Source organism: Sorex araneus, chromosome 1, assembly GCF_027595985.1.
Source record: "Sorex araneus isolate mSorAra2 chromosome 1, mSorAra2.pri, whole genome shotgun sequence".
Lineage (NCBI taxonomy): Eukaryota > Metazoa > Chordata > Mammalia > Eulipotyphla > Soricidae > Sorex > Sorex araneus.
In genome coordinates, this window is record NC_073302.1 from 232,452,898 (window position 1) to 232,480,157 (window position 27,260).

General features: G+C 40.3%; 1 protein-coding gene across 5 annotated transcripts; it reads right to left on the reverse strand.

Annotated features, from left to right (window-relative positions):
- Nucleotides 1-66: 66 nt before the first annotated feature.
- On the reverse strand, nt 67-22,626 carry SERTM1 (serine rich and transmembrane domain containing 1). Of its 5 annotated transcripts, none has more exons than XM_055123082.1 (3): nt 22,313-22,626; nt 3,862-4,121; nt 67-2,644 (listed from the first exon to the last, which is right to left on the reverse strand). In XM_055123082.1, the coding sequence occupies exon 3, from the start codon at nt 2,459-2,461 to the stop codon at nt 2,138-2,140; it is 324 nt and encodes a 107-aa protein (XP_054979057.1). In that variant the 5' UTR covers nt 2,462-2,644; nt 3,862-4,121; nt 22,313-22,626; the 3' UTR covers nt 67-2,137. The 5 variants fall into 5 exon arrangements, with proteins under 5 accessions (XP_054979057.1, XP_054979065.1, XP_054979049.1 ...); XM_055123090.1 differs by lacking the exon at nt 22,313-22,626 and adding an exon at nt 20,870-20,999; XM_055123074.1 differs by lacking the exon at nt 3,862-4,121.
- Between the last annotated feature and the right edge of the window lie 4,634 nt (nt 22,627-27,260).

The following is a 27,260-nucleotide window of genomic DNA, read 5'->3' on the forward strand; positions in this document are numbered from 1 at the left end:
TAGAATAGGCCATACCTAGTGTCTTTTGTGTGGCAAACTCATTTTTTAATTTTTTCAGATGCTTCATCCATGTCTCTTTTTATTCCCAGTAATCAAAATAGTACAAGATAATCAGAGAGCAAAAATGGTTATGTATATTATATATAGATGTTGCCATAATCATAGTAGCTTCACACAGCTTTTAATTGGGAAGAGTATATACATACACATATAGATACTCTGAGAAAGTGAATGTATACATACACAATATGCACAGAATGATGATGATGATCTGAAATAGCAGGTTATTATTTCTAGACCAACATTTATACTACATAATAACTTCCCAACATACTGTCATGCTTTAAATGGTGGCAGAGGTGAAAGTTTCACAAACTGTACATTTGTTAACAACAAATCTGTGCAGGGATTTTGGCCTTTGGGGGCAGAAAATTTTGCTATTCAATAGCTCAATGTGGTCGGATTTAAGTAGTGCTTATGGATTGGGGAAAAAAAACCCAAAACACAAACCCTTATTCCAATACTCATTCCCAGTTGTCATCTCCCTCGGAGATGAAGAAGTGGTGTCGGAACAGTCAATTTGGTTCCCATTCCAGTTACTGGACAGCACTGCAGCACCATGAAACCAATGGCTGTGCTGATGTGTGCCCACTTTAGATTAGTAACAGTTTTGAACAAGAATGATCTGGTTGCCATGGGAAGCCAGGGACATGTTGATGCAGTGGGTTCTGAAGACTAAGTTCAGTGTTGACGCTGTGGGCAATTGATTTTTAAAATTAAATTAAAATTCTTACTCTGAAGAAGCTGTAGCTTGTTTGCTTTGTTTTGTTCTTAGGGGAAGCTTAGTTTCTTCCACATTCCATGTTTGTGCTCACATGTATGCCTGGTTTCAGATGAGCTGGGCTGAACTGTTCAGCCGTTTCCTGGATCACTGTGTTCCCAGAAGCTACACAACTTGAGTGCCGCCAGGGTTTAGTATGAACCTGTTTCCTGGGACCCTAGGGCAGAGTGTTAAGTTACTATTTAAGAATTGTCAGGACACGTAACAGTTATGGAGTATATAATAATATGTGTATTCACTAGTGTCTAACTTCTGCAGTCTAAAGTGAGTGAACAAACATCTGACATCTCAGAACCAAATTATAATTCTGCACTAAAATGACAGGCTATGAAATTGAACAAAGGAGCACATACGACTGTTCAGAATCATTACTGCAGAAAACACAATAAAATGGACATTTTTAAAAACAGATCCTTAGTTACTGCTGATGTAACTTGCCAAAGTAAAAGAAAATTTTGTCTCTTCTGGTACTTCTCTTTGCAATAATGACAGTGAATGTCACAAAGAATCTCACAACTTTGGGGTATTAGGACAACAGAAGCAGGAAAACAACCCCAAACCAATCCAGGAGGCAGAAATACATCTCAAACTGCGTCATAGTACAGACTTGTCGTGCTATGGAAAGTTAAACTGTCTCAAATGTAACTTGATTCATCATTAAGCGTGTTTTTCGAAGTGAACGCAAATAAAACATCTAGCATATTTTTGCCTCCAGTTTGAGAAGTCAGACATAAAATCCAAATGGTCTTAAAAATTTTGATGTTTTCACTTTATCTTTTAAATATGGAAAATATCTTCTACATTGCTCAGATTTAATCTAGTCTGTTTCTGCTGGCTCAGTGGGTTTCCATGAGATACAGGAGAAACCAAGTGCAACAGTCCCTGCTCAGCAGCTATTCTGAAACTGCATCAGGAAAGTTCCACCTCATGTGAGTTTCGCTTCAGATGAGTTCCACTTCAGGTGAGTTCTGCCTCACCTGAGTTCTATCTCAGGTGTTCAACAAAGTGGGATGAGCTAAACTACCATAAGAAGTTAGCTCCATATTTATCAAGTAAACTCTGTTACCTTGAGGTTTGCATGATTTCTGGTCAACATCAGCTTCTACATTCACAAATAAAAAGCATCAGTGCATAGAAAAAGAAATCAGAAGTGAAGGAGAAACAGTTCTAATTGTTTGAGTGCGGAAAGGGGGAGTTGTCATTTCTTTCACGATTCATGGCTTCCTGTGACATTTTGACATTTCCTTTAAGGGAAAACCTAAGTTACTGCAGGATTCCAGGATTCTTCCATTTTCTTCATGATGAAAGGTTTGAAAAAGTAGACCTTTGTGAGGAAATACTACAGACTTCCAAATTGGTGAAAGAGCTCCCAGCGTCGCTTGGATACTCAGGGTAGGAGGAGCTGGAGGATATGATGTTTTTGAGCCTCTGGAGGGCAATGATTAAAAGCAGGAGCAGAAATGCTAAAAGGCTGAGGAAGATGGACACATAGATATAGACATTTGACAGGTGGCCCGAGGACGGGTCTACAGAGGTGGAAAGGGAGGTGGGAAACAATTCCAGGAAAGTTCCGTTCTCCATATTTCCCCCCAGGACAGAGGAAGAGTCAGGTTCAGACATCTTTGTGGAGGGTTGAAGAGAGTTGAAATGGATGAAAAGTTGAAGTTTCACACGAGGGATAAAACAATCAGCATTTTTTCCCTTTCTTGATGGTGTCAGCAAAACTTGCAGGCTGCTCCTCAGCACAATAAAAAGGTTTTGGTCTCCAAACCAGAGCAGCAGGGGATCAGGTGTCCACTGACACTGCAGGACAAACACAAAACAAAACACAAAACAACTGTGTTATTCAGAAAATATCACAGTTGATATTTCATTTCTAGTTTTTTTCTTTGTTTGCAAAAAGACTTAATTATAAAAACCCAACATGGAAGAGAGAGAACAAAATGACTTCCCAAGGAACAAGCAATATTTTTATTGTTCCACACAAATGATCATACAAAAATGAAGTTTTATCTTCACAGTACCCTAGGTGCTAGGTCTCTTCAAGGAACTAAAGAAAAATAAAAAGGAAAATACATTTCTGATGTGCTCCATCTGCTACAATTTCAACAGATGCTCTAAATGGATGCACTGAGAACAGGGCCCAAAAGTTAGCTCCAAATCTCCTTCTTCCAGAAAATTAATTCCACAAGTTCTCCAGCCCACAGGCACAATTCCCAGCCACTGTCTCCTTACAGCACACTTTGGAGATTTGCTGCATATATAAGTTTGCTTTTTGGTGAGAGTTTATAATTTGTTCATTTGTTTATGAAAAACGTATCTCCACGAGTTACAGACTATTTCTGTGTATTTCTTTTCTTTTAGATTTGTCTACATACTTTGCTCATGTACTTCAGGCAAGGAAACAAAGTGAACTGAATTAACAAAATTATGTTAACAAAATTAGATTAATTTAGAACATACCTTTGATAGAATCAAAAGGTAGGTTTGCTGTCAAGAGACTTAATCTAAGGTCTAAATTCTTTATCTTGGGAGTTTGGGCAAATTGCCTACATTTCTGAGCTTGACTTTTACTCTCCCAGTCTATCTTCTTATTCTGTTTTGTAAGGTTCAAAATAACCCATAGGGAAGCCCTTTGTAAAGATTTGGGCCACAATGACTTTGTAGTGTGTGTGTGTGTGTGTGTGTGTGTGTGTGTGTGTGTGTCAGAGAGAGAGAGAGAGAGAGAGAGAGAGAGAGAGAGAGAGAGAGAGAGAGAGAGACTTTGTACTTGGTCTTGCAGGTCACCAAGTCCATATGGAGTCCAGGGAAACAGCGTGAAGGAGATTGACCACTTCCCACTGATGATTTCCTTTCTTTAAATTCAGTAGAGTTGCTTATCTCAGCTCTTTAAGTCATTGCATCATTTTGCCATAAAGTTCTAAATATTGCTATACTGATATGCTAGTGTGAAAACATCCACTGTGCCTTGATTTCCCTTTTCCCTAAACTCCGTTCTACATTTTACCTTGAAAACTTACCTTCTACTATCTCCAAATATAATTAAGCATGAGTGGCACTACTGATTCTTGGGGAGGAGGGGATACTTCAGAGAAGGCTGTTTCTCCTGGGGATGAGGTGGGTGGGTGGGGAGTGTTTATGCCAATAACAGTCTTAGTGAGTTCCTCTGAGTAGTGCACCACAGAGTCATAGCAACTCCTAAAATTATTTGACTCCCTTTCTTCATTATGCTTTGCTTGGTGATTTTAATTCTATTAGACTGCAACAGGTCCTAAAAACCCTTAAAAAGAAGAGTGAGTAAATCAGAGTGGAACTGAAAATTTGTAACACTGGTTCAGCAATACCTAGCCTTTTTTACAGCATGTAAATGTTCTAGCTGTTCACTGTAAGTAAAAAAATAGCAGTCTCAGAGAGAACTTGAGGTATAGGACAGAAAACAAGGAGAGGAACCACATGGAATGAATAGGAAGAAGAAATTTCAAAATGTAAGTCATCCTGAATCTAGCTGTGAAAAATCAGAAACAAAAAAATTTGATTTGACAAAAGAAACAACTTTGATTTAGGAGATAAGCCAGAACTTTCTGCTTCTCCACGTCTCACCCCTTTATATACCTCATGTTGTTGGGGTCCAAAGATATTACACATTTTTTCTAGCTTGGGTAAAGAAGTGCAGGATGATGCTTCTGTGTGTTTCTTACTGGGTCAGCAAAACTGGAATTATTATTTCCATTTTGCATAGGAGGTAACTGAGTCTAAGATGTCCTGATAATTTCTCTGGTTTCACACTAGACCGTGACTAGTAATAAGGCATGAAGTGTGTTCTTGATTTTTTTCAAGTGTGAGGAGGAAAACAATGCTGAAATTTGGCTATTTAGTTCCTATCTGTCACTTTGGGAAACACAGATGAGTCTTGAAATGTTGATTTTCCCTTTTGGACAGTGGTATCATAGGTCTTGAGTCAAGAAACATGGTAACATTTTCATAATTGTCCTTAGAACATTATAAAATTCCACCCCAAGAAAAGTTCTAGCAGGCAAATTGGTTTATTTATTTATTTTTCTTTCTGAATGGTCTAATCTTAGCTATCCCTACAATTCTGAAGCAGGAAGTTAGCAATTGAGTTAGAATGAGATGATTTTTCTATTTTATTTTTATTTGGGGGCCACAGCAAACAGAATTCAGGAACCCCTCCTGGCGTTTGGTGTTTGGGGGTCACTCCCAGTGGTTCTTGGAAGACCAAGAGATTATGGGACTCAAACCCTCCCACTTTCAAATCATGAACTCAGATCATGAAGTTATTTCTCAAGTTCAAAGCTTATTTTTCTAATGCTGTTGTCACTACCCAAATTATTGTCTGAGGATGGTATTAGAGGTACAAATGATGTCAGAGTTCAGCAATCCACTGTACTGAATTACTCACAATTGGTTATCAGACCACAACTGGTTATCAGACCATTTTTAAAGCAATTATATCTCTGCATAGTATTAATATTATAACAGTATTCTAATATCTGACCCACTATGAACCTCAATAGTTTCTGAAATAGTTTATAGGGAATAAAACTCAGAAGATTTGAATGGTCTTAGAAGAACAATAAACACAAACAACTGAAACCTTGTGACCTTATTTGACATTTTACAACTAAACACCACTCACCCTTTTCCCTGCCCAATACTTTACATTTAACTTTAGATCTAGACAGCTTCTTAATTAATTCTGTTTAACAGTTCAGCCCTGAAACAATTGGGTATAGCACTGTGGGAGATTACTTTAATTTGATTAAATTAATGCTCAAGCTCTTATTACACATTTAAAATCTGATCACTCGTTTTTCTCTCTGATGAATGTTTTGACAGTATATCCAGGTGTTCAGGTACATAATATGTGTATAATTTTCACAATAAGCCTGACTGTCCATGTTTAGGAACTGTGGCAGTATGACTGAGGCTAAAGAAAGCACTATAGAAATGAAGTCAAGCAAGTGTGTTACCTGACAATGGCTTCCCAAACAGATTAACTTTGAATAAAAGAAGAAAAAGGTTGGCTTCATTCGAAATACATAGCCTTGCCCTGTCTCAGAGCAATGCCAGCAATCTCTCATTTCAGGTGTCACCTAGAACCACTTGGCAATTGTGATATTTTTTTCTGAGTCATATTCAGCGAGTGACACGTGAGAAAGGAAAATAAAACAGCTGGGTCACAACATTATAAATGGAGACCTGTGGAAATGTTTCACATCTTTCCCTTTGTCTCTTGATATTAAAACCCAGGTTCAATCCCCAGTAAAGCATGGTCCCCTGAATACCACCCTGAACAGTTAGCCTCTAAACATCACGGGGCATCCCCTCACCCCCCAAAAAAACCCAAAATAAAAAAATAACCAAAGAAAAACAAAACAAATAAAAACCTCAGCTGGGAAGAACAAAAGCACACTCTCAGTGTGTACCTTCTCATCCAGTGAAAGGAAGAAGAGCTGAGTAACCCCTCACCTTTGTCTCCTTCCTTCCACACAAGCTTTGTGAGGCCTGTCAGTCAGTATGTGGGTGGAGCCCATACTCTGGCCTCTATTTCCAGCAATACAATGGTACATAAAAGCTCAGGCTCAAATCTGGCACAGCAATTTCTGAGTTTCTGACCTTTATTCAAATACACTTCTATGTGAATAAAACGATTTGAAAGGTTTTTGTTGTGGAAAAGTAGGGCAAGTTGCTTTGTTCCCTTGCAGAAATATATAAAGAGTGCTCTAGCTGTTATGGTATTCAATCAACACTTTATCATTATCAAGTCCTGCTGTGTCACTTCCTAAGAAAGAACTAGTAGCAACAATTTGATTTTTTTTAAAAAAGTGACATGATATAGTAAAATGCCTTTATGGGTCCAAAGATGTAAAAGTTGTGATATAATGCAATGAATGATTTTAAAAGATATATTAATTTTTTTTACCCTCAAAGAACAGATAGAAAACAGCATCTCCAGGAACAAGAAAGGATCTGATCATATCTGAGCAGATGCTGGTTTTAGAAAATAGTTTCATTTAGAAAATAGCATATTTTATATAAGTCCTTAGCCATTTGTTTCCAATTTTCATGATTATATTTTCTCTTAATGCATTCTCTTTGCCTTTATGTCATGCTAGATGAGAGAAGGTTGGTACTGACAATATATGCTTCCCACTCCCTCTTCTCTCTCTCAAATGCACTTAATGGCAAACACTCACTCTGGGAGTTGCTGTAATAAAATAAAATTTGTTAGGCTTTTTGCTACTTTTGTTCAAAGCTGATTCAGCAGAGCTTATTTGCTTATTTGAGAACTGCTCTTACTTATCAATGTTTTGGGAGAGGAGAATTTTGTGTAAAATCTCATTATGATTCTCTCCTACCAGGTCAATAAAAACCAAAACTAAGCAATTAAATAAGCTGAGTTTCTACACTATCACATATTGAGTTAGAGGACCATCTTATGAAAAGAAAAATGGAGAAATGGAGATTCTAAATAACATGCTCGAATTCACTGATCTTACTTGCATAACATCAGACAAAAAATTAAGTCCTTTTTAGCCCCTGCTGAAATGAATTATCAGAAAAGATCAGAACTTTTCACAGTTTTTTGGTGACAAAGAAAGAAGTGACAAAAAACTGTTTTCTAATAGTTATTTCTCTCAAAACTTTTATTTAGGATACATGATATATGATTAGGCAGGTCTAAGTTTCAATTTGGGCTGGAGCGATAGCACAGTGGGTAGGGCTTTTGCCTTGCACGAGGCTGATCCGGGTTCGATTCCTCTGCCCCTCTCGGAGAGCACAACAAGCTACCCAGATATGCCAAAAACAGTAACAAGAAGTCTCACAATAGAGACGTTACTGGTACCTGCTCGAGCAAATCAATGAGCAACGGCATGACAGTGATACAGTGATGGGAGTGATTTGGGCTGCTTGGGGCTTTCTGACTGGTGGTTCATGTTGGACCCTCTGATACAGTGAAGTTTCAATTTGTTCAGTTTTTTACATCTCTCTACCTTGGTGATGATGTTTGTATATCTTGACTAGGGTTAGTAAAATATTTCTCAGCAAAATAATTAAATTATTTTTCTTTACTTACTCATATTTTATCCCGATTCTTTAGAAGAAGCTAGTTATCCACATAAGGTATAATTGACACAATATACACAATATACTATTCTTGATATCTACAGAATTGAGTAAAGTTTAAAAATACATAGAGATAGCTCATTAGATTGAAGCAGATTATTTGACTGCAGGAAGGCTGGGTTAGATCCTTAACACTGCATGGTCCAGTGAGCACTGTCATGAGAGATCCCAAGCACAGAATCAGGAATGGATCCTACACACAGTCAGGAGTGACATAAAAACCAAAACCCACACCCCCGTCCCCCACAGCCCCCACTTATAAATATGATTATTTTGATCATCTATCTTGGAAGCCTCAAAAAAATTATAGACATCTTTCCTTGCATCGGTAGGGCATGGTTCTTCTGGAGAAATAAAATTGTCATGCATTTTTGTTATTTTATACCCCAAGTTAAGATATTATGTCAAAATTTCTTAAATACTTTAAAGTGACACTTATTTAATAAGAGGGTATAAGTAGGTGATTTTAAAATTAAAAAGTTAAACAGAAAACCAGTTTGAGGCATAGGGTTTCCATAAGTCTTCTATGATATTAAGGACGGACTAAGTGGGGAGGGCTCTATCCCAAACTTTGGGATTATTTAACCTATCTTGGTTAACACCATTAGTCTAAATAATTAAAATGTAACAACTTGAAGGCTGAAGAAAGCATAAATTGGTTAAGAAACAGTGAAACAACAGAAAGTCACTTTTAGCAAGCAGAAGAAAAGGTCATCGACTAAACATGTGATTTAAAGAAAAAGCAAAGAGCCAGAGAAATAATGACTTGAAGATCATAAGCAAGTTTGAAAGGAACCAGTGGGAAGAAAAAAGGTAAAAAGCAAGTTTGGCCTTTCAAGATGTTACGGCATTTTAAATGAGAACTTTCAGATTCAATTCTCTCCCTCCACTCACTTCTGATCATTTTCAATATTTTAGAATTGTGGTGAGAAAAACATTTTTTATTTTTGGAACAGCTAAAATTGAAGAAATAGTACTATTTGTACATAAAAGTCTTGTTTATGTTAAAAAAGAGTAGGTAGACATGCTATAAAGAATTCTCATTAAACTGTGATCTGGAAAAAGTGGAATGATGTTTTCTGCTTTTATTTATTGTCACCATTCTGTCTCTATTGTTAAACTAAATTTTATTCAATGTATTTTTTTTATAATCAGGGAATTCTCATGTATGTTTTTTACTGGTCATACTATGTCAAAAATTTTGCTTTTGTAAACTTAAATTTTTCATCATCATAAATCTTTGTTTAAATTTTTACATGTAGGTTACTGGATACCCTGTCTATTTTCTCAGGCCTCTGAGCACCTCGGGTTCCTCTAAAAGTACTTTAAGATGATCAGTGAGAGGTTGGAAATCTGGTTCTGAAACGTTTCCTCCCATAGAGCAGAATTATTCAGAAATGACTGAGCAGGAGTGAATACATTTTTCAAAAGCTGTTTTTCAAAAGCAGTAAGTCAGTGACAGGCAGTTTGCAGAGATAATGATGAGATGGAAACCCTCTGGCCAGAGCATACACAAAGAAGAGACAGAACTCAAAGGAACCTTCTGAAGCCACAAGCTAAAGTCCTCTGTGAGACTATATGTCGTTCCTAATAGACACACACCACACAGCACACGAAGTCAGGCATCCACACGAAAAAGGGTCTCAGGGGAACACTTTAGACTCCTGATTTCCCTTTTATGTCTGACCATCTAACTATAGCAGCACATAGTCTACCTTCGAAAATTTCCTCAGTGAAGTTCAGACGCAGTCAGTGAAGGCAAGGCGTACTGGGGCTCTGATCCTGTCTCCTTTCTGATCAGCCTGCGGTAAAACTCTTTATTGCAAGAGCCCATGTCAGCTGTAGGCTTTTCTTAGCTTTTGGACAGTAAGCTCTAGTTAGATAACAAGTTAGCTACACCCATCAGATGAATTTCAGCTTAAATTTAAGTTGATTCCATGCTCCTCCTTTTCTTTTTTGCTTTAAGTTTAAGCAGATTCCATGTCCTTTATTTTCTTTTTTTGCTTTTACCATTATGCCCATCTTTAAACGTGTATGGCAAGTGGGTAAGGTGCTTGCCTTGCATGTGGCTGACCTAGAAATAAGTCCTGAGTACTGCCATGTATGGCCCAAAAAACAAAACAAAAACAAACAAAACAAAACAAACACATATGGCTTACTCATATCATAATTCCCTTCTCTCCATTCCTTATTTCATTTTCTACCACCTTAAACAATAATGTATTTAATGGGAGTTTTTCTATTTATGTCCTTATAGTTATTTTTTGTGCACATTTTTAAGTTTTTATTTGTTTTAAAAGCCTTGATTAATAACAATGGATAAAGAGTAAAGTTCTTTTGCTTAAATGCTAAATCTTATTTCCACTTAAAATATCTTGATTACTGAGGTACAGAGAAGAGAGCAAAGTAAATTATCTAATAAATCCAGGTCTTCGTATTTTGTATGTAAGAATATGTAATAACTTTACATAAAAACATAATAATCTATCTTAAAATCACATGTACAGGCAGAGTTACTCTGAAAATAATTAGCAGTGATATAGGTTATCTAAAAAAACTTTAGTATTATTATATTAATAAAGCAAATTAGCTTTATTATGTATATTATTATATATATATTGTTATATATATACCTGTATTGTCTACTGTAGTGCTCAAAGTAAGGTACTTTAAAAGCTTTTCCTTAAGAATTGACTATCACAGTGTGAATAAATATTTGTCCTTTATTCCCCAGAAGAGATTAAAGCTCCTGGTGTCTTCACCATTATGACATTTTAAATCAGGCATAGAATCTACTTGAACAAATGAATCATCACTCCTCATAATACAACTACAAATAGAACCTTAGTTGATTATATAGTGTGTAAATTGCCCATCCCTTCTGGATATTAGCCCAGGATTTAGCGTCACATATACATATGCATTTTACTAAATAAGATCTCTCATTCTTCCAGTCCTCTTTGGCTGAGTCAAAATATGATGATGCCTGCCATAGTAAGATGAGTATCTAAAAAGAATAATGCTTAACAATTGGAAGCTTAGTCAGACTGAGTTTTGAGTACATTTTGTTTAGGTCATATTTCATTAGTAGTCAGTTGGAAATGCACATTAAAACATAGAAGAAAGATTTTATGAATAATGAAAGTTATCCATTTAATGCAATGCAGTGTATGATCCTGGGAACAAAAGAAAAAAAATTTTACTATAATAAGCATTATTATGACAAATAGGGAAATTTGAATATAGATTGTACATTAGATAATTATATCAATATTATATTCTGTAAGTGTTATTATGATAAAGTTCTTGTTGTTAGGAAATGCAATTGTAGTATATAGTTAAAAGTGTGATAATATCTGCAACTGACCTTCAAATGGCTCTGTCAAAAAATGTACAAGTAAACACACAGTTAAAAGATGATAAATCATTTATATAAAAATGTTAACAACTGGTTAATGTGGTTAGAGGGTATATAGCTATCGATTGTATTCATTCTTGTAATTTTTCAGTAGGTTTGAATTTTTAACATACAAGTCGCGGAGAAATGTTTTATCCCCAAGGGTTCTGAAAAATATGCTTGGTAGAGCAAGTAATATATCAGTCTAGAGTTAGACATAAAAAGAGGGAGGTGGCACAAAGAGCAGACATGATTGCTCTGCCTACAGGAGGCCTGGGTTTGGTTCCTGGCACTGCACAGTCCCCATGGCACTGCAGAGTGACTCCTGAGGACCCAGTTGGGAATAGCTTCTGAGCACCCCCAGATATCACTCCCAAACAAACACACAATTTGACAGAAGCCTAATTCTCCAATGCAAAGTTTCAAACAGTTGCTAATATTATTAGTCCACGATACTACCACTAATTCACAGGAACTAGAGATAAAGCTTCAGTGGGTTAAAAGAATATTAGATCTGAGACACATCAAAGAATCTCGGAACCAAGCAGCTGACTGCAGAGATGCCTCCAGACTTTGCACTAGGCTGATTTCACTGGGCTGCTCCAGATGGGAGCAGGTACCTCCTCCACCTGCCCCCTAGGACTACCGGTAGCTGCCATCTTTCAGAGCCCAGTGAGAAGCCCTAGTACATGGGAGCAGTAATGGCAAGTGCCAGGCTTCACAAGATGAGAGAAGAGCCGGTTCCTTTTGTCCCCCACCCCACTGGGACTCTGAGATGATGCCCACCAACTGTTTCCGGCTAGCCCCTTAATGGCTGTGAGCCAGAAATACACAAAAGAATCTCTGAACCAAGCAGCTCACTGCAGAGATCTCTCCAGACCCTAATTATTAAAATTTTAGAATTTCAGGAGTACATGGCCACTCTTGTGGCTGCACGACATCACATACTATTCATAACAAGTCAAACAAAATAAATTATCTAGCACTGCCTTTTCAGCAGGTTTGAGTAGTGGTGGGAAAATTCCAAATAATAATGGTGGGGCTGCTGTCAAAATGGTGTTGAGTGGATTTGTTCTCACTCAAGTGAGAAAAGGAAGCTGGGGTTCCAACCTCCGTCGACAATCAAGAATCAGGGATGCTGTCTCGTTTGCCAAGGTGTCAAAAATCAGATGGGCCGGACATGTAATGCGATTCAGAAATGACTGCTGGACTAGAGCTGTTACCGACTGGATTCCACAGGATGTCAAAAGAACGCCTGGTCACCTACCTACGAGATGGTCAGACCTCTTCATCAAAACCTTGAATGAATGGTTTGAGGCTCTTCGTGTTCCTGAAGCAAGCAGATACCACTGGGCTACACTAGCACGCGGCAGGGACAAATGGAGACATTACTGGCACCTGCTTGAGTAAATTGAAAATCAATGGGATGGCAAGTAATACAAGTGATACAAGGGACTGGTGTCGAAATTTTATATGTAATCCAAGTAGAGAGAGAGTATTGTGGAAATTGTCTATCACACAGGCAGGGGAAGGATTAGGATGTGGGGGGCAGGAGGATACTGGGGACTTTGGTGGTAGAAAATGTGAGCTGGTGAAGGAATGGATATTTGATCATTGTATGACCAAAACTCAAACATGAAATCTTTGTAACTGTATCTCATGATGATTCAATTAAAAAAAAAGAATACTAGATCCATAGTGGAAGGCAATGGGACCAGAAGACCAAGAACAGTACCAGTCTGCTTTATTCATGACTTTATTACTGCTATCATCCAATGAATCCCAATCTGAGCCTCCAAGATTATAGAATTCACTTTTGTTCATTTTATATTACTGGTCATCTTCCAAAGAAGCCACAGACACCTGCTCTGCAATTTGCATACCTAGTCAAAGGGAAAAAAAACCTGAGAGGCATTTTGGATGGAGAATATATTCCTAATGAGTACTAATGAGCATGAGGATTCTCAGCATCTTCACTGTAAACCTCCAATAACCAGTGAGACAGAGTTTCAACATAGGCATTATAGGAAACAACAGTAAGTTGAGCACAGTGGGAGACAGTGAGTATCAAATAAGCTTCAAGCACCAATTTCCACACTCAAAGAACTCACTCCCTGTAAGTCTTTAGTTAGCAACCACTCTTCTGATCACCTTGGGTCTTCTTTTGTGCCAACAGGTTAACCTTGACCCCGTGAACTCTCTTAGAAATATGCATCCATATTTTTTGAAATAAGGATCAAGAAACCATGTAGAAACTGAATCTGCTCATTGCAAAATGCTGCTTCAAATGAAAATCAGGAAGTATTAACAGTGCTTTCACCAGTTGTCACCAGCCAAATGACTGAGGATATAGACAGGTGTCTTGAAATGATGAGTCCTAGATGAGTCAGATTTTGACAGAGGGTACATAAAACACCGGTTCTATAAGGAAACAAGGTGCCCTCTCTCTGCATTTCCAAATTACTCAGCTACCAGGATTTCTAGATACACCAGAGAGGGTAGGAAACAGAAAAGATGATGATGTGTCCATCATCAGAAAAAATACATCATGGATAGTACAGCTGTTAGGGTTTTTGCCTTGCATACTGCTGACCTGGGTTCAATCCCGGGCATCCCATCTGGTCCCTGGAGCACTGTCAGAAATGATTTCTCAGTGGAGAACTAGGAGTAACCCCTGAGTATAGCCAGGTGTAGCCCAAAACAAAACAAAAAAGGGAAAAAAAGAAAATAAAAATGAAATAAACAAAGAAAAACAAAGAAAAAAAACATGTTCTGGGAATATATCCCGAGGATGAAAAAAAGCACAGTAGAAATGAAATCTGCACCTATATATTCATTGCAGCACTGTTCACAATAGCCCAAATCTGGAAACAACCCGAGTGCCCTAAAACAGATGACTGGTTAAGAAACGTTGGTACATCTACACAATGGAATACTATGCAGCTATTAGGAGAGATGAAGTCATGAAATTTGCTTATAAATGGATAGACATGAAGAGTATCATGCTAAGTGAAATGAGTCAGAAAGAGAGGGACACACATAGAAGGACTGCACTCATTTGTGGAGTGTAGGGTAGCATTACATGAGGCTGACACCCAAGGACAGTAGATACAAGGGCCAGGGGGATTGCCCCATAACTGGAAGGCTGCTTTATGAGTGGAAGGGAGAAGGCAGATGGAATAGAGAAGGGATCACTAAAAAAATGATGGCTGGAGGAATCCGTCGGGATAGGAGATGTGTGCTGAAAGTAGATAATGGACCAAACAGATGACCTCTCAGTGTCTGTGTTGCAAGTCATAATGCCCCCAAATAGAAAGAGAGTATGGGGAATACTGTCTGTCATGGAGGCAGGGGGAGGATTGGGAAGTGGGGGTATATCCGGGATATCGGTGGTGGGGAATGTGCACTGGTGGAGGGATGGGTGTTTGATCATTGTGAGATTGTAACCCAAACATGAAAGCTTATAACTATCTCACATGATTCAATAAAATTAAAAACAAACAAACAAACAAACAAACAAACAAACAAAAAACATGTTCTCATGTGGGATTGTCCATGACCCTGCTTCTCCTTGGTGTGTTCAAGGGACAGAATTTGGTGCTGAGTGCCCTCTTGTTGTCTTTTATTTTCTGTATCTCTGCATCTCTCTCCTCCCCCCACCATGCCCCTTTCACTGTGGCTCTGGCTCCCTTCCTTTCTCTCTCTTCTTCTCTGTCCCTGTCTTTCTGTCTCCACCTCTTTCTGAAGCAACATACTGAATTCAAAAGTCTGGCTAACAAAGAAAATGTCTACATGTTCCTTATAACACAGAACAAAATGATATGGCAGACTATCAAGTGTGGGAGGAAACCAAATCTTCAACAGCTTGTTGTCATTTTTGATAACGACTCAAGACCAGAATCTGTCAAAGACAATAAGGAAGCAATAAATAAGTACAAGCTTAAATTCTCCTAGAAGGTATTTCCACTTGGAAATGAAAAGAAAATTAAAAAGCAATTAAGAATTATATATAGAAAAGACTATTTCAAATTGTGACCTATTACAAATATGACTAGAGTTGGTTTTAACAAGGAAATTATAGATGTTTCTCACACAAACTTTGACTGTCCTGAATCAAGTTGAATTCTTTTTGTTAACCTTTAGAATTGTGTGCATTGTGGTTTTTAATTCAGAAGCACAAACGTATAGTCACCCATCACTCTCTGTCTTATATGTAGGCTTCTTTATTTCTGTGGTGTGAATTGGAATGTTGGGAGCACAAAATGCCCTAAGAGTAGTGGAAAGTAGAGGAAAGAAGAGAGTGGTGCAATCACCCCTAGTCATTGTGGAATGGGAACTTCTTTAGCATGTGATGATTGAGAGATAATGGAAGACACACTTTTTGGGAAAACAATAGGTTTATCAGGAACACCTACTGTGTTCCTGGAAAACAATATTAAAGCAAGTTTTATATTTAACAATATTAATATTGGTCTAAAATATTAGTAATACCAAAATGATACCTAAGCAAACAAGAAACAAAATAAGAAAAACACTTTTCATAGAATAACACAGTTGGAAGTCTTTAAAAGTTGGGAAAAAGATCCCCAAAATTTAAGTAAAGCTTGAAAGTCATTGTACTCTTTAAAAAAGGATAAAAGAATGGCAGGGACCAGAGATAGTACAGAGGAGCAAGCATTTGCCTTGGATGCAGCAGATATGAGTTCAATTCCTGTCCCTGAGCACTGTAGGAATGGATTCTTGAGTCAGGAGTGTCTCAATACCCCAAAATCAATCAATAAAAATAAGTTTAGAAAGATGGCAGAGGAGAAAGTTGGTGGTAGGAATCAAATTGGGAGACCAGAACACCTTTCCCAGTGTCAAATCAGCTTTATACCCTGAGCTGAGCTTGGTGGCCAATGAGAGGAAATCATGCAAAAAACAAGTCATTTTATTTCTTTTATTATCCCAAGGGATAACAGAAAATCAATGTATGTGCCATATGAGGTCCAATGGAGAGATCTGAGACCAAAACTGATTAAAAAGAAAAAAACTGAATAAGGAGACAAAGATCCCCTAAACAACCTTACTGGCAAGATTGTGTTTTTGAAGGACTGAGAACCATCAATCAATATTCCACTGTCAATCTTAAAGGCTTTATGCTCTTAACACTTCACTCATGAAAAAAGAGGTCAACAGGCTTAGTGAGGACCTTCTCCTGAGGAATTCTGCGAATGATGGGTAGCCCAGGAATATGTGTGGCATGGTGGACTAAGAAATATTTGGTTTTGATACAACTTTTCTTTATATAAATTATAAATTATATACTTATGACTTGTACACTTTTATGTGAATATTTTATATCAGTAATTTCTGATAGAAAAATCAGGAAAGTCTTAATGGTACATGCTCAAATAAGCATTCTGTAACTAAACACTGGAGATACCAAGATGAGTCAATGTTGTTTAAATAAATTATGAAAGCATCATACAAGAAAGAAGTCTGATATAAAAAAAGTACTAAAAGGACTATAGTTTCTAACATGAAAATATGTTGTATATACATACATACATCAACTATGTCAAAAAAGTAACCTTCAGAATAGTACACAGCATGTTTCCATTTTTCTTTTTTTTTAAATTTCTTTTTGGTTTTGGGGTCACACCCAGCGATGCACAGAGGTTACTCCTGGCTCATGCACTCAGGAATTAATCCTGGCGGTGCTCGGGGACCATATGGGATGCTGGGATTCGAACTCGGGTCGGCCGTGTACAAGGCAAACTCCCTACTGGCTGTGCTATTGCTCTAGCCCCGCATGTTTCCATTTTTCTAAACCAACTTAGTACTGCTACTACTACTACCCATGCATCTCATGCATCCACAATTTTGGAGTCATACAAAAACCAAAATGGAACTAAACAAAGCTAAGTTAAACTAAATTAAATTGACCTAAGCTAAACAGGAGATCATACACCATAATTTTAACATATGTTTATGGGAGAGCCCGTTATTATGGGTATGACCATGTTCTAGTTTATGCCTGTCTGTATTTAGGTTTTGGTGTAAAGAGCATGAATTGTTTTATATGCATAAAAATAATGTGGGTATTTTCAATAAGAAATAGAAATAAAATTTAATTTGGCTCATAGCTTATGCACATTATAGTGTATGCAGTGAAAATGCAGATTTTCTGGGTTGTTTCATTATTTACTTGTTTTTCGGGGTCTCTCAAAAATGATGCTCAGAGACCCTAGGGACCACTTCCTGTGACCTCCGGTCAATGTGTCAGAGAGCTCAATGCCAGGGACTGAGGATGAGGAGCTGCTCCTGCCTGGAAGTGGTCAGGGGTGAAGCAAGTACTAAGGGCACCCTAAGGTGTTTGGGGATCACTATGTTAGTATCTTGTAGTGCTCTGAGAACAACTTTTTATGTTTTTTAAATCTCAGAACTCTTCCTACTCTTCCTCTCCTTCTTCATCTTATTTCTTTCTGCCCTTTCTCTTTCCTCTCCCCATTTTTATTTTTTAAAAAGAACTATATATATTCAACTTAAACTTTTGGCATGGTGTATAGGTTCCTTTTCTTTCAAAGTTTAAGACTCCTAAATGGAGGCCAGAAAATCAATCTGCCCAGTAGGCACAAAACACTCTTTGTGTTCTGGTCATATTTTACAGGATAGTATGAATGTTTTATTTAAGTACTGAGAAGAATAGATGCTGACACTGGTCACAGAGAAATTGAAAATGAATAAGAAGTAAAGCAGTTTAATCAGAACTTGCTAGATTATCAGTAACTTCTAATCAATACCAGGCCACTATGGCAAATTATTTGGGAAAGCTATTTGTGGTGTCCCCCCCAGGGCAATGAATCTATATATTTATATGTCGATTGTTCCATTAACGAATAGCCTTAGAGCTCAGACACGGGTCTAAGTCATTCTGTCTTTTTTAGTTTGACTCAGTCACTTACCCTTTTGCTTTCCACCAAAACTAGTATTCCAGTCCCTTACCTTCTTAAGTTTATTGCTATAAACACTATTGTATGAGTTCAATTTTCAGGTTATTTAACTATTGCTGTAACTATCTTGGCATCAACAGTTAAGTAATAATACCAATTATAAACCTAGACCGACTATTTATTTCTTATCTTAATAAATTGGGAGCACGGAAAATTGTAATGACATTCCATTTTTTTCCTGCACCCGATACAAACCCAGAAGTTTGAATATGAGTACTATTGTGGCTGGATTATGCCATTTTATGTTCAGAGATGTTATTAAAATGCTTATGACTATATGACACCTCTACATTTTTTTGCCACTGCCCAAAACCATTTTATTCTACATAATAATTACTTTCTTTTTCTTAGAGTAAACATCATAAGGGCCTTATTTATAAGGAACACTTTTTTGTTTTCATATTTGTTTTGAGACACACTTGTAAGTACTTAGGGCCTACTTCTGGCTCTGCACCCAGGGGTCAACTCAGGGGACTATATGCCCTGTCGCGGATTGAATCTGGGCATAACAGGCTGCAAGGCCATGTTAGGAACTCTGGACAGAAGACATTACATGCCATGGGACTGAATATTGCAGAATTCTGTCTATATTCTATGGACACATCTGCTACAAATTATAATTGAGGGGACCTCAGCTCTTATATCAATAACGTGCTAGTCCATATCTGAAATGACCAGTGAGTGCACCAATGTACATTCTGGGTTCTAAATTAAAGACTGGTCCATATATACAGTTTGATCCTAAGGCCTAAGGTCTTGGTTTGATTATTCTAGTTGCCTCTTTTAGCCAAAAGGGGTCTTGCCAACATGTACACCTTGTTCAAACTCCCTCTGTGTGATCTTCCCTATTCCATGAACTAAATCAAAGGTTTTGTTTTACTTTTTAAAGTTCTCATCATAAATAATCATTAAAACCAGTCTGAGATGTGTGGTACAAGTAATCTGATAAGACAATATGATAGATAACTTTGATGAAAATGGCATTTTTCTAAAACACTATTTTAGCTTTAGTTTCATTTAGCAAATGTTTGTTGAATGTCTTGTGGGTGTCAACAGCCATACAAGTGGGCACCACATAAGTCCTGATGTCAAAGGCCTCTTCCATTTTTGTAAGTCTCAAATGACTATTCTGAAAATCCCAAATAAGTGGTGAAAGATTGCTCAATGGGCTGAGTTACATATGGAGGGTCCTGGTTCTATCTCTGGCACTGCATGGTCTCTGTCACTGCTAGAGTGACCTTTAGACACAGAGCAGGGTGTGACTCAAAATTCAGCACAAACTAAACCCAAGCAAGAATAAAAAAGAGAAATAAAACCAAAATGAGAAAGCACAAACATTTAAAAATTTTCAGCCATTAGTACTTTTTTGCTTCTGCCTGATAATATGTTTAATATAAAAAAGTGCTTATATAGACTGTATAAACATAAGAGTGGGAAGTATATGTAGAAGAGTAATCCCCAGAGGAAAAAGGATATTAACCTATGAACTGAGTTGATCTACAATAGAGGCCAAATCAGAGAATTTTTCTTGTAACATGTTCATTTTTATTCTTTTAATAAATGTATCCCACATGGCAGAGCATGGCAAGCTACCGTGGCATATTTGATAAGCCAAAAACAGTAACAACAAGTCTCACAATGAGACGTTACTGGTCCCCATTCGAACAAATTGATAAACGACAGGATGACAGTGACAGTGCTACAGTGCTAATAAATGTATGGCTATAAGTTGACTAAATAATCAATACATTCATTTTTACTAGCCAGCTCCCTCATCCTTCATTTGTCCTTATTAAAAATGCAAAACTGAAGTAAAGAAACTCAAGAAACCTGCAAATAAATTCTCACATAGATTTGATGCTACCCACCATCACAACTTTATTTATCTCTTAACCCCTTGTATGATTGTACACATCACAGATATCTGATGAAACTTATTGAACTGAACTAACCCACAGCAGGGCAATCTTAACTGAACTATTCAAAGCCCTATGCTTCATATACAGAAATTAGAACAGAACAACAACAAAAAATCCTCAAAACCAAAACCTCAAAAAGGAATATCCTGCTCACTTTTTGAAATTCAATATTTTCAAATTACTTTTGAAGGTGCAGATGCTTCCTCAGCCCTGCTGAGGAGGTGTTTGATAGTGACCAGGACATGCCCTGTGGAAGCAGTCACATGCCACTCAGTAACCTTCCAGACATATACTCACAAAGCCATTGCACCACAGAGCAACTAGTTAGTGCTGATTTTCAGGGATATCCATGTGTGATGGTGGGACTGGAGGCTAAAATGTTTTTCAGCTTAGCAAAATGAAGCATTTCATCATAATGTCTTTCAGAATCTGTAAAAGCTAGATTACAAATAAGACTAGTTGCAAAATTGAGTTACTGAAATTCTGTGTGTGTGTGTGTGTGTGTGTGTGTGTGTGTTATGACTCTGTCTTTGAGATGCACCGAGTAAATGTTTTGAGTATAGCTTACCTTGCTTCTTTTTCCTGTTAGGAAGCTATTGTTTAACAGTGCATCTGTACCGTCTGAAGTGGAAAGCAATGGAGGAGATACATCCTGAAGAGTGGTTCCTTCTGTGTCTCAGGATTTAATTGTTGCTTATTTCCCAAAATCTGTAGATTAACCCCTCCCTCCCCCCTCACTCTCTCTCTCTTTCTCTCTCTCTTCTCTCTTTCCCCGCCGTCCCTCTCCTCTCCTCTCCTCTCCTCTCCTCTCCTCTCCTCTCCTCTCCTCTCCTCTCCTCTCCTCTCCTCTCCTCTCCTCTCCTCTCCTCTCCTCTCCTCTCCTCTCCTCTCCTCTCCTCTCCTCTCTCTCTCTCTCTCTCTCTCTCTCTCTCTCTCTCTCACACACACACACACACACACACACACACACACACACACACACACACAAGCGCGCTCACACATGATCTACTTACTTTAGCAGAACATTTCCCGAAAGAAATTTAACGGGCAGAGGAAATGAAGGACATTAAGAAGCAGACCTGTCTCTGTCTGGAGTCTGACATCAAACGCCCAGGCCACCAGCAGGGTCCCAGTCAACTGGCGAAGGAAAACTAGAAGGTCCCAATGCAAGCACGATTCTTCGCCAGCCGTTTCTATGAATGAACGGGACCTTCTGCCCGTCAAAAGGAGGGCACATCCCTCCGGAATCCAACACGTGCCCAGAACCCCCGCACCTGACTCGGGATGCTGGGGACCCTGCGTCTTATCGGACCCTGGAAAAGGCAAGGTGGCCGGGGTGGTTTCGGGCAACTCCAGACGCGCCGCTGGGAAACGCCCAAGTGCTTGTCGCCAGGTGAAACTTCAATGGATCTGAAGCCGCCGCGCAAAAGGGCCCAAGAACCTTAGGATGCAAAAGCAGGGAGTCGCGCGCGCGCGCCCAGTCCCCACGCAGGGGTTGCAGACCCTTAACATCCAGACAGGAGCGAAGCAAACCCATCAGCGACCTCACACAGGGCAAAGACGGACAGACACAGAGGTCAGAACGCACCAGGAGCACTGGGCGAAGCGCACAACTGCCCGCCCCAGCTCCAAGGCGACTCTCTCCAGCACAAAAGCGGGTAGTCCCGGGGCCAAGGACACAGAGTCCGGTTCAAACCCCTCCTGGTCACGCTAGAATCGGGCAGGAAAGACTGCACCAGGGTCCTAAAGACGCGCCCCGCCACTCCAGGGACACATCTGGTGTGTGTGGGGGGTGGGGGGGGGCGTCCAGAACGAGGAACCAGCCCGTGGGAGCCAGGGAGAATCTGGAAGGCGGCTTTGGACGAGTGGCGACCCCAGGACCCGAGGCCGCCAGCAGGCGCGGAGTCCGGGAGCCCCTGGAAGCACGTTCCGCCGTCCGGAGCGCCCCGCTCCTCCCCGGCCCCCAGCTCTCACTCCGGCTCCAGGGCAGCCCCCGGAGCTCTGCACTCACCTGCGGCTGGTAACGCAGCGATCTGGCGGCCGATGATCCTCAGTTCCGAGAGGGATCCGGCGGGCACGGGGGTGGGGGGGCTGGCTCTGCCCGATGCACCCTGCCAGCGGCCCGCAGGACCCCGGAGCGCAGGCTGCCGAGCGGCGGGCGCAGCGCGAGTGAGCCCCGGGCGGCGGGGCCGCGCGTCTTCCCTCCGCCTTCCCGTGGGGCGCACAACCAATGGCCAGCAGCGGGGTCTCCTCCTGCCGCCCCCCAGCAGCCGTTCGGGCGGGCGCTTGGCGCTAGGACAGCACCCCCGCTCGGGCGAGGGAGGAGCTTGCGCCAGCGCTGGAAAATCCCCGTGGACGAGGAGGCGTCTGCACCCGGAGCCCCATCTGGGCCAGGCAGGTGTGGTGCCCGTTGACTTGGGTGTGCGTGTGCGTCGAGCAGTTTGTGTGTGGAGTGGGGGGGAGGATAAACAAGCGTCTTGGGGGCCCTCCCGTACTTTCTGCCAAGTTTTCGCCTCTCTTAAGTCTTTTACGAACCCCGCGCAGCCCCCGCGCAACTCTCCCCAGTCCCCGGGATGCCTCATCTCCGGCCCAGTTCTCCTGTGTGGGAACCGCCCCATGCGATGATCAATTACGCCTCCGTCCTCCCGCTTCAGTCTTCCTCCTCTTTCCCCTCTGCAGCCTCTGCCCCGTCATCGGATGAATCGAAGCGGATCGCAGTTTCCGTGACTGCCATTATCCAAGCCCTAGCCTGGTACATGCCTTAGAGAGCGCAGACCCTAGATCTCTCCAGAAGGAATCTTTCCAGCGCCACCCTGATGGCCTGGGTAACGGCCCTGAGACCTTTACTCCACACGCTTCCTCTCCATGTCTGTTTTCCAGCGGGCAAACGAGGGGCTTAGGTCACTCTGTCTGAGGTCTTTCTGCTGTGACATTCAGCGATCCTCATGGCTCTCTGGCCTAGCGGTCTTTTGTAGGGGGCTGAACTCCAAGGAAGTGTTGGCCTCTCTCACAACCCACTGTCCCCACCTCCCCTCTCACACCCGTAGTGAGTTTGCTTTTGCCCAGACTTAGCCACCTGCGGAAATCAAGGAATCAACTCGTGCAAATCAATACAAGACTGTGTTGATGCCCAAATTCAGGACCATTTATTTGAACATACGCAAACACTGCCCCCTACCATTGGTCAGCTCCTGGGGTCTTGGAGTGTCTGACTTAAGGGAGGCCCTTTTAGTCAGTAATTAGAAGCTTACCTCTCCTCTAGAGGAGAATTATGTATGAGAGGAGAAGAGAGAGAGAAAGAGAGAGAGAGAGAGAGAGAGGAGAGGAAACAGAGACAGAGACAGAAAGACAGAGAGGCCAAGAGAGAGAGGAGAGTTTTTCCAAAATAAGTGTTTCTGTATCTGAACTAAAAGAAGGGAGGGTAGTAGGGCCAGAAAGATATTACAGCAAAACGGGTGCCTGCCTTGTATGTAGGCTGGCCCTGGTATCACTAGGTGTGGACCAAAAACCTAAATAAATAAAATTTTAAGAAAAGGCAAGGTGAGAGAATGACCTACATAGTCAGGAGGGCAGACTGAGATACTCTCCCATCACACTTATACTTACACCCTAAACTGGACTCATTTATGTGCCACTGTGATGACTTTTTCTACATTCACCTGCTACGTTCTCTATTTAGTGCTTTGTATTTGGAAGGGGCCTTTCCCATAGGTGCTCAAGGGATGCTGGGGGCACTCTAGGTGATTCTCAGCCAATTGGACTCTTGCACAGATGCAAGGGGCCTGGGAATGCAGTACTGCTCAGGTCCTATGGTTCAGGGGAACACCTGAACCATCCCAGTGCTACTCAGGGGCCTCTAAGGCCACAATGAGCCGTGCTTTGAGAGTGGGGGTTGTTATCTCATGGTGCTGGATTTTGAGTCTGTAGGATATGCGCCCTAACTTTTGTATTGTCAACTACCTCCCTAGGCCTTGTACTTTATATTTTATAGTAAGATTTTATCTTTACTTAGCTTCATTTTTAGCAGTAATATTCATGAAATCTTTGGTTTGTTATATCCCAATTGTATTTCAACACTGAGCAATGTCTAAGGTTTTTCTTGGCTCAATCGGAACTTTGTTATTGTATTTGTTTACTAGGGTTACTATAACTGTATCACTGTATCACTGTCATCCCGTTGCTCATTGATTTGCTCAAGCGGGCACCAGTAACATCTTCATTGTGAGACTTGTTGTTACTGTTTTTGGCATATCAAATATGCCACGGACAGCTTTCCAGGCTCTGCAGTGTGGGCGAGATACTCTCGGTAGCTTGCCAGGCTCTCTGACAGGGGCACAGGAATCGAACCTGGGTCAGCCACATGCAACGCAAATGCCTTACTCTCTGTGCTATTGCTCCAATTATTATAATTGTATGACTGAGAGCAGAGGTTCCTAAACTTATATGGCTGACCGTCCCCTTTCAGAAAAGAAAATACTCAGCACCCTTATCTTAGAAATCTTCCTTTATTAAGCAGAAAACAGAAAGCAACTTCTACCTCTTTCCATTGCACCATGAGGCTACAAACCCTAAAGCATTTGTGTGGCCAGGGAAGCAGTATTAATAACTTTGAGAAACACCGGCTAGAGCCATCCATAGAAATGTAGTCACTCCCAGTTCTTGTAGCCAGAAATAATTAAGGTGCCAGTAGGGTTGCTACTTTGTAGAGACTTTGGAAAAATTCATTTCATGCTTTTTCTCTTGCTACCTATAACTGCACAAAATCCATGATGTTTCTTGGCTTGCACCTGCATCACTGATCTCTGCCTCTGTCTTCATATCACCTTCTCACTGTGCTTCTTCCTTCTCCCCCTTTCTTATGTCCTAAGAATACTTGTTTTGTTTTGTTTTTTGTTTGAGGGTCACACCTGGTGATGCTCAGGGCTTACTCCTGACTCTGTGCTCAGGGATCACTCTTGCCCAGGCTGTGAGAACTATATGGGATTCTGGGGATGGAACCCCGGTCAGCAGTGTGCAAGGAAAATGCCTTACCCACTGTACTATCTCTCCAGCACTTCTAAGGATACTTTGATTGGATATAGAGCCAACTCTAATAAAGGGTGATCTTTTTTTCTTTTTTCTTTTATTGAATCACCATGTGGAATGTTACAAAGGTTTCAGGTTTAAGTCTCAGTTATACAATGCTTGAACACCCATCCCTTCACCAGTGCACATATTCCACCACCAAGAATCACAGTTGGTGATTCACAGCTCCACCCCGCCCCCCCACACCCCCAGCCCCCCACCCTGCCTGTGTAACTGATAAATTTCTCTTTACTTTCTCTTTACTTTGATTACATTCAATATTTCAACAAAAACCTCACTATTATTGTTTGGAGTTTCTCCCCCCTACAGTCGGACCTGCTGAAAAGGAAGCATTTGATAATTTGTTTTCCATTGCTGAGAATGAAGTGATATGAGGTCGAGTGCACTAGCGGCCGCATGGTTTTGGATTTATGTATTTTAGTATTTTATTAACTAAGTCCAGAGAAATGTCTGCCAGAAATTGCATCATTGCAAACTTGTACTTCTCAGCTATATTTTATGCCACATATGAGTGCGATCTTTCTATGTCTGTCTCTTTCTTTCTGATTCATTTCACTCAGCATGATAACTTTCCATGTTGATCCACTTATATGCAAATTTCATGACTTCATGTTTTCTGACAGCTACATAGTATTCCATTGTGTAGATGTACCAGAGTTTCTTTAGCCAGTCATCTGTTTTTGGGCACTCTGGTTTTTTCCAGATTGTGACTATTGTAAACAGTGCTGCAATGAACATAGAAATGCAGATGTCATCTCTACTATACCTTTTTGCCTCTCTGGGATATATTCCCAGGAGTGATATTGCTAGGTCAAATGGAAGCTCAATTTCTAATTTTTTGAGAATTGTCTATATTGTTTTCCAAAAGGGCTGAACGAGTCGGCATTCCCACCAGCAGTGAAGGAGAGTCCCTTTCTCCCCACATCCACGCCAACACTGATTGCTTTTGTCTTTTGGGATGTGGGCCAGTCTCTGTGGTGTGAGATGATATCTTATTGTTGTTTTGATCTGCATCTCCCTGATGATTAGTGATGTTGAACATTTTCTCATGTGCCTCTCAGCTATTCGGATTTCTTCTTTGGGAAAGTTTCTGTTCATTTCATCAACCCATTTTTTGATTGGGTTGGCAGTTTTCTTCTCGTGGAGTTCACCCAGTGCATATAAAGGGTGATCTTGTTATAATTGACGACATTTCTCCAAGAGCCCTTTTAAAAAAGATTCTATCTAAAATTTCATTCATAAACTCTGATTAGATGTATTTTTGGGAAAGGCATATTTATCCCTAAAGGGTCAGGTTAGCGAGGGTTCATGTGGTCTACTCTGCAGAAAATTCTGCCTCCCAGGGTACGACATCAGTAAGATCCTTGAATAGGTCCCAAAGTCAACAGAGCCATTTTACAACTCCATAAATATGAATCAGGAGATGTAAATATGTTTTAGTGTTGTAGTTAGTAAACCTAATGTGCTTATCTAACTCTTCCTTCTCATCACTTTGGATTAAGGTACATTGCCATCTAGGTTGAACTGCTATAAAAGTATTTCTTTTTTTTTTTTTGCCTTTTTGGGTCACACCCAGCGATGCTCAGGGGTTACTCCTGGCTTTGCACTCAGGAATTACTCCTGGTGGTGCTTGGGGGACCATATGGGATGCCGGGGATCGAACCCGGGTTGGCCGCGTGCAAGGCAAACGCCCTACCCGCTGTGCTATCGCTCCGGCCCCTATAAAAGTATTTCTTACAAGATACAGTGCTGAACTGGGGCAATAACCCTGATATGTGAGGCAAACTTTATCTTGTCTTAATTTTTTAAATGCAGGTGTAATTGGAGCTGGATAGATAGTACAATGGACAGGGTGATTGCCTTGCACACAGCCA